This window comes from Solanum verrucosum, unplaced genomic scaffold (assembly GCF_900185275.1).
Source record: "Solanum verrucosum unplaced genomic scaffold, falcon-dt-bn FXZP01000307.1, whole genome shotgun sequence".
NCBI classification, from domain to species: domain Eukaryota; kingdom Viridiplantae; phylum Streptophyta; class Magnoliopsida; order Solanales; family Solanaceae; genus Solanum; species Solanum verrucosum.
Genome location: NW_026020264.1, coordinates 1,167,866 through 1,183,626, shown reverse-complemented (window position 1 = coordinate 1,183,626; position 15,761 = coordinate 1,167,866). Strand labels below are relative to the sequence as shown.

The 15,761-nt window shown below is 35.9% G+C and overlaps 1 protein-coding gene across 1 annotated transcript in view; it reads right to left on the bottom strand.

The window, feature by feature from the left end:
* LOC125833708 (callose synthase 2) overlaps positions 1–15,761 on the bottom strand; it is a 32,036-nt gene that overhangs the window by 3,582 nt on the left and 12,693 nt on the right. Inside the window, exons 19-37 of the mRNA XM_049512887.1 lie at positions 12,515–12,596; positions 12,353–12,402; positions 12,177–12,263; positions 11,621–11,755; positions 11,448–11,542; positions 11,176–11,260; positions 10,922–11,082; positions 10,693–10,816; positions 10,514–10,611; positions 10,309–10,432; positions 9,530–9,681; positions 1,999–2,108; positions 1,769–1,894; positions 1,603–1,671; positions 1,329–1,518; positions 1,082–1,238; positions 460–579; positions 259–374; positions 31–114 (exon numbers count right to left, since the gene is read on the bottom strand). Coding sequence (XP_049368844.1) covers positions 31–114; positions 259–374; positions 460–579; positions 1,082–1,238; positions 1,329–1,518; positions 1,603–1,671; positions 1,769–1,894; positions 1,999–2,108; positions 9,530–9,681; positions 10,309–10,432; positions 10,514–10,611; positions 10,693–10,816; positions 10,922–11,082; positions 11,176–11,260; positions 11,448–11,542; positions 11,621–11,755; positions 12,177–12,263; positions 12,353–12,402; positions 12,515–12,596 — 2,165 coding nt within the window. The remainder of the gene's footprint in view (positions 1–30; positions 115–258; positions 375–459; positions 580–1,081; positions 1,239–1,328; positions 1,519–1,602; positions 1,672–1,768; positions 1,895–1,998; positions 2,109–9,529; positions 9,682–10,308; positions 10,433–10,513; positions 10,612–10,692; positions 10,817–10,921; positions 11,083–11,175; positions 11,261–11,447; positions 11,543–11,620; positions 11,756–12,176; positions 12,264–12,352; positions 12,403–12,514; positions 12,597–15,761) is intronic.

The window sequence follows — 15,761 nt, the reverse complement described above, 5'->3', positions numbered from 1 at the left end:
CTACATCCTAACTAGTTCTTGGCTACTTACTTCAATGGATTGGCCAACAATCTTTGCCCAATTGTAACAAAGCTGGTTTCCTGATTTGACATAAACCATGCTAGTGAAGAAACACTGCACAGAGAAATCAAAATGATAGCTGATAAGAAATTACATTTCACTGTCAAGATGAAATTCTCATGCACAAGTATAATCTTTCTCCAATCCCATTGTAGCAACAAAAAGTTATTGGTTCGCTAGAAAGGCCCATCTCCATACCTGCCAGTGAAAATATGCTCCCGCAATCCCAGAATAGTCGGTTTTCTCACTCCATTCTTTTTCAAAAATTCTTGCAACAAATTCCTCATCTTAAGCGCTTCTTCCATGTAGTTATCCTTTTGATTGAAAAAAGTAATAATGTGGCTCAAACCAAATGCCAACTTTTTCTCATAGTAAATGAGAATCTTATCAGATACCTACCTGGTTCATATCTATTGTTTGCAATCCTTCCCCACGAGTAAATATAATTGCATGATTTTGATTCTCTGGCTTTCCTTCTCCCAATATAGCAGGCCCAGGAAGTTTTATTCGATAAATAACCTAGACAACAATATTTCAGAAGTTGATTGCAGAGAATAAGTAATATATGGACCAGAAAATGCAGATGTATCTCCAACGTAAGAGCCAGTTTGTAGAATGAATGAATAAAAGTTTGAGATTGTACCTGCTTTTTGTAACTGAGAAGAGATATATAATTATAATCACCAGAAACAATTGTGCGGATTTTGAACAGGTATATAATTATAATCTCCAGCAACAATTGTGTGGATTCTCAGTATCCAAGCACAAACTCTATGTAGATTGACAAAAATAATTTGCAGAGATGCAATCCGGCCAGAAGAACTAAACTATATAAAAGGAAGTCCACAAACCAGGACCATACATCCAAGGCCCAAAATAGAACTTAACATGAACTCTTGTTATGACACTCTTAATAAAAGGCAAACCAGAAAAAGAAAAGGAAAACTAGAATAGGAAAAAGAGATCTGTTGTAGCTTCTAGGTGATGCATAATGTTCCAATTCAACACCTGCAATAGGTACCTGATCTAACTTCTGATCTGGCTCTGCCGAGTCCACAGACCTTGGTACAGCCTTCACGAGGGCTGAATAATAAACCTTATTATCACCGGTCCTGTTTGATTTATCTTTGCCAGTTTCGTCAATCTCGTCAATATAAGCTACTCGAAGAGAAGGGTACCTTACAAAGAACACAAGGAACAAAACTTAGAAATAAGAAGTAAACACTTAAAACATAACATAAACCAAAGTTGTTTATTCTGGATCATACTTTGTCATTAGTCTCAAAATGTCTTGAGCACGATGATCAGCAGACCTTTTCTGAACGCCATATTGCTGGCATGACACAACATAGGTAAATTTCATGTCTGCAACTGCCTGACATTGTGACATCAAGGACCTCTCATTTTTTGGCTGTTCATCAGTATTAGATTCAGCAGCCTTGTAGCCTTTCATTAACTCTGTAAAAAATGTAGAAACTGCAATTCATGACAAACTCTACTCTTCAAGATGATGGGAAGAATAGAAATAATTCTCGTACGCACCTTCATCTTTTGCCATATCAAGAAAAGCCTGAAGTTCCAAAGCTTGCCGATAGTACATCATACCTCGTACTGATTAATACAGTTGATCAATTACATGCAAATTAAGAAATTTATCAAGAAAATATGCTTCTGCTAAAGGTCAGAATAAGCATAAAGCTAACCATACCTGTTTTAGTCAATGTTTGGCCTCTATATGATGCCCAGAGACGGAGTTCTTCTTCCAATCTAGTGCTACCCTTAAGATCCTCCTCACTGATACAGTCAACCCTTTCAAGGAAGTTCTCCCATTCATCTTTAAAGGATTTTCATATTGATTCAGACATAAAGAATGACTTGGAATCATAATATGTCAAGGATAGTCCATTTCATGCTTAGGTTTACAATTAGAAAGCTAACCTGGGTATATCTTTTGCAAATAAAACACTATAGAAACACCATCTTCATTTGGCCTTTCCAGTGAATTTATTGAGAAAAGAACCTCCTCGTTGAAGTAAGGCGTCAAAATACTAAAAAGGGAAAAAAATATCACATATAATTAGAGAAAAAGAAGTCAATTGGTCCAAGTTAAAGTAACTGACTTCCATGACATGATGAACACGGATGAAAGATGTAAACCGAAGTGAACTATGTCCCAATGGTTGCAAGTTCATGGAGAACACATATAAATTTGTTTTGATAACGTAATAATTTATTACATGAAGGCTAAGGGAAAAAGCATACCAGGGAAAAGACCACTCATCTAACTGACTAAGTGCTAACACTTGGTTTTTTCTGTTATAGAGTTTAGAACTTGTAAGATCATACTAATCTCTCCTATAAAATCATATCTTTAATTTTTTCTTTAAAACTCATCTCTTCCATTCCAGCAAAACCATTGTTCCAAGCTCCCTTAGATTCCATGCAATCATCATCATAGAGAGAAACTAACACCCACCATCATTCCGTAGATCTGTCTAGACTGACTTCGAGCAGCAATCCATAATGCATTTAGCTTGTCATATTACAACTGAATTGTCGCCTTATTTCGGGAAGGAACCACTCACTAGAACAAATAATAGCATTGATTTAGATCTCAATTTGATCTAATTATAGTTTCACCAGGTACGAGGTCATCAGTTGTGACAATCAGACAAGTTGACATCATCAATGAGGTCAAAAGTTTTATTTTGTTTTGTTTTGAAAAAAGAGCTGTATCTAAGAAAAATATCACTTCATGCTAGAATTCAGTATCTTCACAATTCTAGTCGAAGAAAGTTCAGTTTCTTCAGAATTCTATTAGGATCCTAATGGCCAAGAAATAATAGCGCTACAGAGTAGGACAAAATCACTTTAGAATTGTTTTGTTTACTCAAGAATCTAACTGAACGTTGGAATTTAATGGATTTCTCGATACTAAGAGCAACTTTTTTTCTTTATCATAAAAATTGTTGTGCTAGAAACCTAGTGGACCAGGCATCTACTGATACACTATAGAGGGTAGTGTCTACTCAGTAGTTTGACCACTTGTACCAACATCTAGACCAAAGTTTAACATTGTAATTCAGGTGTGTACTAATGGTCTTGGTAACTTATCCACATTCTGGAGAGTGAGGAGTGGATAAGTGGATAAGCAGGTCCTAAGGCATCTGTCGTTTGAAGGTTAGAGCAAAGAACTACAAACTAGGAGCCAAACTTTGACTTCATTCCAAATAGCGGGGAGTAGGTGTGTGGGTCCTAAATAATAGCCTCTCATTTTTAGTTTCTTTTTGGTGTACCCATGAAATTCTAGTTTATATAGAAGATTGGGGGGTTTTCATGGAGAATCATAATATATTGTTTTTTTTTTTTGAGAAGGTAACATTTGTGTATTTTCATTGAACCAGTGCAACCCATGCACTGAAAACCATATTTACAGCTTGTAAAAAAAGTAAGAAAACTGAATCTGAATCCTAACAGGAACCTAGGATATCTAAATGGATTCAGTGTCCTATAAATACATCTGTTTGCACCAAAAGCAAAAAAGCCTGACACAATTTAGTTTGATCTTTTGAAGATCACAGCTCTTGCTCTCAAAACATCTAGCATTTCTTTCTTTCCAAACAGTCCACCAAATACAGGCTGGGACAATCCTCCATCTATCTCTATCTACAGCTCCCACCCCTACTTCTCCCCAACTAGGGGTGTGCATCGGTCGGTTCGGTTTATCGGTTTTCGGTTTTTAAATACGCTAAACCAATAACGAACCAATAAGATAATTTTTTATCGGTTTTCGGTTTATCGGTTTTGGTCCTTAACGGTTCGGTTTTCGGTTTAACCAATAAGAAAATGCTTATAAAACAAATATATGGTTTCTTTAATAAATTTGACACGAAAAGACAATAATGTAAATTTACAAAAGCTCATAAAATAGAAATAATAATAACAAACATGAAAAAAACTATGCATGTGTAAGACAAAGAGAAATCAAGAGGAATATGGTTCTTACTTTAGGTTTTGACAATTTGTATAATGTAAAGTTGTGAATTCAAAGTCACAATTAACAAAGTATGAATTGATGGCTAAATTACAAAGACATAACTATTAAGATATTGAGATTAATATTTACTAATATGTATGTATATGTAAAAGTAGTAAATTACTATAGTCTTAACTCTTAATGGGTTATCGGTTTACCCAATAACCCAATATTGAAAACCAATACCAAACCGATAACCCAATAATTTTTTTTTATAAAACCATTAAGAAATCGTTAACCCAATAACAATAAACCAATAACATTTTTTTTGGTTCGGTTTATCGGTCGGTTCGGTTTTTGCACACCCCTATCCCCAACTGTACAAAAGATGTGTGATTCTGTTAGGCATAGCCCAAGCAAAACCCCTGAGACTAATGAAAATCCTCCACAGCTGGGATGTTATTCTGCACGGGAGAAACAGATGGTTGACTGTCTCAACCTCTTTCCCACATAAATAGCATCTAGAACACATGGAGAACTTCCTTTTCTTGAGATTTCCATGTGTTAAAACTGCTTCTCTTGACAGAAGCCAAGTGAAACATGACACCTTGAAAGGGATTTTAGGTTTCCAAATCTGCTTCCAAGGCCAAAGAGAAGGTTGTTGTCCACCTTGATTTAGCAACTTATATCCAAGTTTACCTTGAATGTGCCTTTGTTATTTCTGCTCCACTTAATCTATCATGTTCATCCCTTGTTCCAGTAAAAACTTCCAACCTTCCAAAACAATTCAGTCACAGTCTCGATTTCCCAATCATTGAAATTCCTTTTAAATTGGAAACTTCATCCATGTTGTGTCCAAAGCTCAGCTACACTCACATGTTTATTCACTACCAAGTCATGCATCTCTGGAAAGATACTTTTCAGACTAGTAGTGCCCTACCATTTATCCTCCCAAAATGAAGTCTTATTGACATTGCCTACCCTGATGGTTGTATTGATCTTCAAGAGAGGCCACAAGATTCTGATGGACTTCCACAGGCTTACCCTATATGGTGCAAGAACCTCCTTTGTCATCCACTTGTTCTCCTCTCCATATTTTGCTTGAATTACTTTTCCCCAGTATGGTTGAGGCTCTTGAGAATACCTCCATAACTATTTTAGTTAAAGAGCTTTGCTCTGCTTTTTCAGATTCCTTATTCCTAGACCCCCATGATTCTCCCCCCTGAGAACCTTGTTCCACTTGACTAAATGTCGGACAGTGGAATCATTTTCCTCAACCCCTTTCCATATGAAATCCCTCCTAATTTTATCCAGCCTTTGTATCACCCCATCAGGAATGGAGAAGATGGATATCATATAAGTAGGCAAGGAATTCAAAACAGAATTAATGAGAGTGACTCTGCCTCCCAAGGAGATATATTGAGATTTCCATCTGGTAAGCTTCTTCTCACACTTTGCAATCACAGGATTCCAGATGTTCAAAGCCTTTGATTTGGCACCTAAGGGCATGCCCAGATAAATGGTAGGCAAAAAATCTACTTCCCCTCCCAAAATCCAAGACAGTTCCTCCATATTGAGACATTATTAATAGGATACAACTGACTCTTTCTCCCGTTGATATGCAAACCTGAGACTCCTTCAAATAGCACCAAGATTGATCTTAAAACCAACAGTTGTCCTTCATTAGCATCACAAAATATTAAGGTGTAGGTGTCATCTGCATACTGTAAATGAGTGACTTCCATGTTGCCATTTGCTATTGAGGTTTGAGTTGTGGCTAGCTCAAAACCCCCGAGGCATTCATTCTCTCTGGCCACCTCTATCATGTTATTTAGGCCCTCCATGACAATGATAAAAAGGAAAGGAGATAGGGGATCTCCCTGCCTCAGACCAGGGAAAAAACCTTCACGTGCACCATTTATGAGGACTGAGAATCTGACCGTGGAGATGCAAAACTTACATGCAAGCATCTTCAACAAAAACTTTCAGTTCACAATTGTCATATGCCTTTTCTAATTAGCGATAATTTGTTTATTTTTAATGCATTATTTGCTTTTTTATTTATTTATAACCATGCGTTGTTTGAAAGGACGCAAGTCAAATTCAAACTTGTGTTCCTTATTTGTTTGATCAACAATACTTGTTACTGCTTTCTCATTTGCACTTCCTATCAAGTCTTTGGTCGTAAACAAACACATACTGAACACGCGAGGGGTATACTGCACTCCTCTGAAACTTTCTTGAATTCCTTAGTTTCAGATTTGTGCAATTAGGTTAGTGCGCATTCTCACATTTATTCAGTCTCACTCTCAATCATCTAGGAAAAAAATCCTAAACTAGGACATTTTGCATACACCTTAGGCGGGACAATATGAGGTATTGTCATTGCATTTACGAAGCCGCCCTTTGGCAACAGGTTTCTCTTTAAAACCCAAGGTCATATATTTGTGTGAAAATGATTGATTAATCCAAGTATTAAAATCGTAACAGATTCAGGACATTAGGACTGACTGCCTTTTATCTTTCAGATGCAAATCAACCAAAACCTCCCTAATATCCAGATGATAACTGAGATCTCCCGAATTTTGAAAGATTGGTGGGAAAACATCCGAGTGGCATACGAAAATGAAATTATGCCGCACTTGGGATCATTAACTGATTTACTGAATGTGAGGGCTAACAAGTTGCTCATTACCCTGATGATCAAATTCTGGCAACCAACAACAGTGACTTTCCCAAGTGCCAGAATTCGATCATCAGAGTAATGAGCAACTTGTTTACCCTTACATTCAGCAAATCAGTTAATGATCCCAAGTGCAGCATAATTTCATTTTCGTATGTCAATCGGATGTTTCCCCACCAAATTTTCAAAATTCGAGGGACTTCAGTTATCATCCGGATATTAGGGAGGTTTTGGTTGATTTGCATCTAAATGAAAAAAGGCAGTCAGTCTTAATGTCCCGAATCTGTTACGATTTTAATACTTGGATCAATCAATCATTTTCACACAAATATATGTCATTGGGTTTTAAAGAGAAACTCGTTGACAAAAGGGTGGCTTCCTAAATGCAGCGACAATACCTCATATTGTCCCGCCTAAAGTGTATGCAAAATGTCCTATTTCTAGAGTAGGATTTTTTTCCTAGAATATTGAGAGTGGGACTGAATAATTGCGAGAAGGCGCACTAACCTAATTGCACCAATCTGAAACTAAGGAATTCAAGAAAGTTTTGGAGGAGTGCAGGACACCCCTCACGAGTTCAGTGTGTGTTTGTGTACGACCAAAGACTCGATAAAAAGTGCAAATGAGAAAGTAGTAACAAGTAGTGTCGATCAAACAAATAAGGAACACAAGTTTGGATTTGACTTGCGTCCTTTCAAACAAAGCGTGATTATAAATAAAAAAAAATAAAGCAAATAATGCATTAAAAATAAACAAATAATCGCCAATTCATTCCTAAACCAAGTTTGTCAAGGTCAAACCTAAGTAACATTTTAGCCTTGGCTCTGATACCAAATAATAAAAATCAAAGGGGCAATTGAAAGAAATAAGAAAACATATGTGGAACTATCGAAATCCAATCAAAATTATGAGCAACAAAGGACTTTATACCTCCACCTCTCAATTGAATTTGATCAAATAACAATAACCCAAAATCAATCAAAAACGAGAAAATCAAATTGAATCCACAAAAAGGGTAACTCGATGATTGATTAAGCTATAAAAAGCTAACACAAGCAATATCGGGAATCCACTCTAATCACTCAACTACAATTACCAACTATGAACTAGACTAATGTTAGGCTACACCTAGAAACTACAAGCTTCAAAGGTCTCAAATATTCAATTCATCATAATCTAAGTCTTGCAAAATGATAAAACTACTATTTATACTAAGGAAATAAAGAAGACACTTTCTTGACAATTTTACCCTCATTTAGATAAGGGCCTTGTTTGGTTGCCTTCTTTAGTGAATTCTTGGATTTAAGAGAAGGCCACTTGCACACATAGCCTTATTCTCCATCCTCTTCATTTTGATGGACCTTCAACACATTATATATCTTTATTTGGTGTCCATCAAGTTCCTCTAAAGCCTTCATATGATCTATGTTATCCATGTTGTTATCATCATATATATTGTAGATTCTCCACTATTTAGTATATTGCATGTATATGGGAAAATTTCCCATATTGATAAAATAAGATAGTTAACCTTATAAAAAAACATATCACAGTGAAGGTATGTGTTAGACATCTTAGAAGACTGGAGTATAATCCCATGGACACATCAATGGATCCTAATGTCGACTTGGTACCAGCGGAGGGGAAGCCCTTCCTAGATGATGGGAGATATCATTAATTGGTTGCAAATCGAACTTATAGTTACCAAACCAGACATTTCTTTCCCAGTGAGTGTTGTAAGTCAATTTCTGGATTCTCCAATTGACGCTCATTTAGATGTTGTAATCGAGTTGTGAAGTACCTTAATAGTGCTACAGGGAGTAGGTCAGATAGTCCTACTGTATGAGGATGGAGTTCATACTGAAGCAGTTGGATACATTGTGATGGTTCCACATCAATAGGAATTGTATATTGATTGGAGGAAATCTGGCCTCTTGGAGAAGTTTAAAAAAAAAATGTGGTGCTCGACCAAGTGTTGAAGCAGTGAGGCAGGGTACAGGCCATAGCCTTAAAATTACATCTGAATTGTTGTGATTGAGGCAGTTTCTTGGGAGTTGATACAACAACCTCATCAAGTCATATTGTAATAAAAAGGCAGCTTACACATAGCTACAACTTCTCACTAGAGGACTAAACACATTGAGTTGATTGGCAGTTCGTTAGATAGAAGTTGCAATCCAGGGATACTATGACTGCATATGTTAATTCAAATGATCAATTGGCAGATACTTCCAGTAAAGCTCTTGGAAGTTCCAGAGGGAGGAGGAGAGGGTGTTAAACGTAAATGTTATGTAGCGTAGCAACTAAACTGTACATAGTATTTCTTATATGTTAGCTTTGTAAATGTACTCTACCTAATATAATTTTAGGGTGCAGAGGAGCTCCTACACAACTATTATTCAATTTCACAAGGATAAAGCAAGACTAGTTTATCCATTTTACTGATAACTTAAACAAGAGTTAGATTCTTGTATGAGACTATTTCCCAGGGGAATCAGGGGAATGAAACCAAACCAAAGTTTAATTTAAAGACATAACATGTTTCAGTGTCGTACCCACAAAGGGCAAGCCTTGCTCTAATATTAATGACCTTAACTCCATCTCGTTAGAGTCTTAAAAACATTCATATGATAGTCATAAATCTATTTTCTCCAGAATCTCTGATCTTTTTTTCTTTCTGAAAGAGGCTTCATAATACCAACAAGCTATACAGGAATAAGTTGAGTTTTAACTAACATCCCCACAATGGTATCATGATGCACTGTGATTACGTATCAATTGACAACTTATGTTTTAATCAGAAAACTTACGAAAAGGAAAGCATATTGCGAACTTTGGGGGCGTGAGGCATGTCCATAAACAATGAATTTGAGAAGAATGAGATGCGCCGTCTAGCTTCCAAATTGGTTGGCACATCCATGGCAGATTCCTTATCAGTTAGCAGCATGTGAAGCCTTCTAATCTGGAAGAACAAGAAGCTTCATATGAGTGTGGATCAAAGAAGATAACTGATCACTCTCCTTTCCCAAATTTGAAGCGAAGTTATTGAAAGGGTTTCACCAAGAAACAGGAACCTGGCACTAGATTTTGATACTTTTTCTTCCAACCTTAGCAATCTCTCTCTTTATGGCTTATGCCCACGTGCACACACATCATTCGAAGATTGTCCTACACATTCTTCACTCCAAATCTCACAGCATGCTTTTATGGCACGTGAAAGATATATATACATGCCCGCATGCATCCACATGAGCACATGTGTACACACACAGACACATATAGTGGTCTTCATTTCAAATCTCACAACATTTGATGACTGAGTGAAGAGAACATCTTTTTAAGATTGTTGTAATAGAAACTCGCTATATTTAATTGAACAAGGGGCACACAGACAAAAACTGTGTTTCAGTTCTTCCTCTTGCTTATTTTGAATCAACCTTAGTCCCTTACCATATTTACCATGCTATGGAATTTGACCTGTCATCTCATATTTTCTATTGTATATTATAATCCAGTGATTGTCTGAAACTATATCATGCAACAAAATTAACAGTACACTTATAATATGTTACTTGATTTAGTTGATCACCTTTTCCTTCCATGCTTCTGTTTCTGTTACGGGAAAATTAAGGGTGCCAAAGAGCTGATATTTTGCATTTGGAATCATTCCGTCATGCATCCCATAGGAGCCACCATGGGTGGAATCTAACAAACTACAACAAGGAGTTACAAAAATAAACAAAATGATCAACAATTAAACAAAGAAGAAAGAAACTTGCTCCCTCATTATTTACCTAGGAACAGAGTCTTCCATTATGTCACGGGTCACAACTTCTAACATATCAAGCAAGAGAATAACTACATGATCCTTGTCCTCCTTTTTGTTTTCTTTCTGTGGAATTTAGCGACACTTTAGTAGAACTCTATGAAACATTCAATTCTTAGCTGAAAATTTTGTATAGGGTATTATTACCAGAAAATCAATAAGCCGCACAAATTGTTCGTAGAGGGTAGGTAGTGCGCTCATGTTAAACTCTTTTATCAGATTACCCTCAGCTATGTGTTCATCAACTTTTGAGAAAATTTCTTGTATCACCCTGAAAATTATTGATTTCCAATTAAATAATTAGAAACAGCTCAAGGATTCATAACTGTTCTCTGCAACTTTGCCGAATAAGTAAATGTAACAGATGGAAACTTACAGCTGTTCACGTTCACCTAAGACCAAAACTTTTATAATGCTTTTACATGAAGCATAGCACTCACGAATGGCACTGCGCATGTAACTGTCCGCACTCAACCTTTTGTTCAGCTCACGATCTCTTCCATTGCAATCTTTAGCCATATCCAATGCAATAGGAAGCTAATAGCAGTCATGAGATAAACACCACTTAATAAGGTTATCATTGAATTTCCTTAAGGTTTAGAAAATAAAGAAGCTTGTAAGACCCCAAACCTTGCTAGCTAAGAGAAATGGAGGCCACTGGATAAGGTCCAGATCAGGGTCAGCCCAATATGGCACAAGCAATAAGTTCCTTTCCCTGTAAGCACAGCAAGTTAACTCTGGAAGAGTAATATTGCAAGGGATAAGAGAGGGATAGCAAAAGGGAAGAGAAGGACATTGGAAAAGAAACAATAAACAAAACATGAAACTACATAAAGAGGAAACCAGCGCATCCAAGCTCTCAAGAAAAGGATTGTTTGCCTCTACCACCATTATCACGGTACCTATTATTTATCAGATCCTCCTCCCTGAAACTCTCTATTATTTTGTTCCACATTTGAGCAAACCTTGCAGCCTCCTTTCCTCGACTAGAAGTGACCTGCAAGGACCAATAAATTAACAAAATATTAACACTGATCTCTGCATAGTCAATGCAAAGAGATATCTAGGGCTTGACCTCATCAAATTTCTTAGATAATGTGGCTTTAAGTCCCTTTTTACGTTTTTCATCCTTTTCCACTGGGATCAAGCAAGCATTAAATGCTCCTGGCAGTGCCTCAAACCGCGATCTAAGCATTCCCAACGTGCGAATCTGAAAGCAGAAGACAGGAAGAGAACTTATCACCCCAAAACAGAAAAACATTAGTAAACTGTGGAAAACCAATGGAATTCAAGGTGGAAGGCAGACTTTGGGAGAAAAGAAAATCTTATCTTAATTACCTCATATGCTAGCGATCTTTGAACAGCATTCATAAAACTATGCATCTCATAGATTGTATAAATAGCAATTACTACATGCATACTTTCTGATATCTATGTGATACCTCAAATGATGCATAGGATTCTGGTAGATAAATAAACATAGATCTGACATTGAGAAGATTCAAACAAACAAGCATGCAGGAGAAAATATTAATTGAGAGAATTTCATAGCGTCCAACATAAAGCTTATAAATTGGATGGGAAGCAACCTAAGTTACTAACGTCAATTAGTGGGTGGAAGCTCTACCAACCTCTCCAAGACGCCGAAACGCGCCATAGATGCCTCCAAATATGGTAGAGAAAATAGCATACCAAATCTGAGTATCCATGAAATAGACCTGGGATAGTCTTCAATTACAATTTTGTACAGAAAAGGTGAAAACGGAGAAGCTGAAAGAATGAGAAGCATGCAAATGGATATGCATACAAGAATAATAGGAGCCCATAGTGCAATCACGACACCGATATTGTTTTTGGCTGCAAGTATCCAACCATAAGAAGAACAGTATTAATTAACAAATCTCTACTTCAGTGCATAAGTGTATACACATGTATATGTTAATACTCAATTTGACTTCCATTTAAGTACCTCGAGGGAAGAATTCATGCCATCTATAAACACTGATGTGAACTCTCATGATATCTTTTGTTGGACCTACAAGAGGTTGTATCTGCAAAAGTAAAACACTTTAAGATTTTCATCATGTATTTTGAGAGCCAATATTTGACATGTGTGTAGACAAAAAGTGATATCAAAATAAATTAGCGTGAAGATGATTAAACAGCAGATATTTTTCAACTAACAAATTTATGCTACCCATGGACTATGAATAATGGCCTTGGACTAGATGAAAAGATTGAATAATGGTCTGGGACTAGATGACAAGATATTCAAGTTTCTGATTAATTCATGCAAGTACCTTAGGTTTCTTTACTCGTAAGCTATTACATGGAAATACAACTAGAAACAATCTAAAAAGAGAATGTGTGGTCGAAGCACAGTTCATATTACAGTTGTCTTCCTAAATTTTATTTTCCACAAAAGAAATTGACCATTTTCAAACTAAAGAGAGGCAACGACAAATAAAATACAAGTCTCTTCCAAGTAGGGATGTTCATCCATCATTTGGTATGGTTTTTAGACATTTTGGTTCGGTATTCAGTTTATTAAAATGCTATACCAATAACATACCGAATTGAATTTGGTATGTACTGTTTTTTCTTTCAGTTTTAGGTTTATTCAGTTCGATAACTCGGTTGCTCGGCGTAGATAGAGAATTGTGACTTTCTTCTTTTCTCATGGACGAATCACAACATTAAAGAAGTTCCTTTTGGAACTTCTAATTTTTCTAGAGAGTGAGTTAAAGGAAAGCAGAAGCTTTAGTGCACCCGTCTGCCCTTGTAGTGAGTTAAAGGAAAGACATATATGATCATGTATGAAATTTTCAACTAGATACCATCAGTTCTGAAATAAATATATAGGTGGGGAAGTTAAATTTTCGATTTCTGATTTATAAAGCTTAAAGGTGGGAAAATCGGAAAGATAAGTAGGCCTTAAAAAACGGTGGTAAAGGCAAGCATGTAGTGAAAGGTGGAAAAGGTAAAAGGTAATCTTATTGATAAAGTAAGATTTTAGGCCTTTAATATTAATGATATAACCTAATATATGTGCATTGTATAATGTATGTTTTTACTAACTAGCGAATATCGTACCAAAATATCATTTTTTAAAAAACTTAAACCGATGTTACCTTTATCAAAAAAAAAAAAAAAACTTAAACCAAATACCAGATATACTACCGATATTTTCGGTTTAGATTCGATAATTCGGTATATACGAAATTACGCACACCCCTATACTTCCTGGTCATCAACTTCTACTATTTTAAATAGCTTAATTTATTTAAAAGTTGATATTGGCTTAAAACTTGTATAAATATCCAAAAGATTTTACAATCTACTTAAATTGATAAAACACTAAGTTAATTGGATTTAAAGTTGATTAAAATTGCATGCTTGCTGAAGGATCATAATGTTTATCTACGAGTAAATATCTTTCGTCGGCCAACCTCAGGATTCAAAGATCATGAGTAATCCAAAAATTATGTTATTCATTACTTTCTTTTTTCTTTTTTTGATCTGAATGCAACTTTTGGATGAAAAAGATCAAGTGCATTGCTCATAACCAATTTTGTTAGCATTTTTAATGGCTCAAAGCTCGTTTACATTTATTTATTAGTATTTTATTTTTTTGGGAATGGAACTCATTAGTTGACATCAAACCTTTAATATGCATACAGATCCTCTTAATATAATACTATTTAGTTAAAAAAAATTAAATATAACAATAACTACAGTAAGATATATTTATTGCCTTTTGGTAGTTTTATAAGAATAAATTGTATCTCAATTAATTAAGAAACCGTAACACCCCAGATTCATGAAGGAAAAATTTGCAGAATTTTCAGATTTGGCAGGTGCCCTGCCGCATCAGGATTTGGACAGCTTTTAAGCAAGGGTGTTTTTGTCTTTTCCCACTCTTCTTTTAATTCCTAAATTAAAAGGGTTTTAGTTAGTCATTTAAAATCCTAGAAACCTAACTAGAACTTACCCAAGTCATTTAATTAACTAAAACAAAAGAAAAGAAGAGAGTAGAGAGAGAAGCGGCCGAAACCCTAGCTAAACCCTAGCCGCCGCCGGAAAACGCTAGAAAGTCGCCGGAAAAGTCAAGTCTAGCCTTAATTGATAGTTTTTCGTGGAGATTTCGTCACCGGGTATGTTCGATTTCATTAATGGGTCCCTTTCGCCCGTTAGATCCCTAGAATTCAGACGATTCTTGATTCCATGCTATGAACGAAATTAGGGTTCTTGAACGTTTCTTGATTTTGGGTTTTAAATGTTAGAATGATCCAAATATTGATCATTTGTCAATGATTATGAATGAACCCTGGTAGTTTCTAAAGTTACAGCCGATTTTCATGAAGAGACTGTTTTAAAAACGTTCTGATTTAGAAATCACTTTTTTAACTATATGTTCTAACGTCCAAACAGCATGTCACGTTTTAGCTATGTTTTAATGTTCCAAATCAGCATGTCCCGTCTTCTTCAGATTATCGTATGAATGTCAAAACCCTAGCTATGTATTTCTTTAGTTCTTGAATTACATGTGTTAGGTCAGACTTTATCAGAAATCAGTTATACATGCCTCAGTATTATGCATCAATGTCAGTTTAAATTGTTGCGTTCAGTTTGCATGTCTAGTTTTGAGCTATCCAGAACAATTACAGAAAATCAGTCATAATCAGTTTACTACTAAATTCATTGGGACTAGCATAATACCGAGTTGAACTGGGGTTTAGCGTACCCAAATAGTCCCAGAACTACTAGCCAAGTAGGTTGTAAGTCCCTTCCATGGGCAACGGATTTATTTTTTTTTGAGAAAGGTAACATTTACTTCTATATATCCACAGGAATAGTACATCAAAGAGTAGTTCCCCTCCAAAAATTTATACTTGCAACAGCCCTAAGATCTTCTAATTACAGCCAGTCAATAACATTAGAAACATCTTCAGAATTTCCTATTACTACTTGCTTACACCAAAAATAATAAAGACCTAGGCAGTTTATCTTTATCTTCTGAATATTGTTGTTCTTTCCTTCAAAACATCTTTGATTCCTTTCATTCCAAATTGTCCACCAAATGCATGCTGGGACAATCCTCCATCTCTCCTCCTTTTTTCCAGCATTTCCATCACTATTCCAGCATTTTAGAACTTCTGTAATTCTCCCTGGTTTTGTCCACTTGATCTTCCTCTTGTGAATGAACATCTGCCATA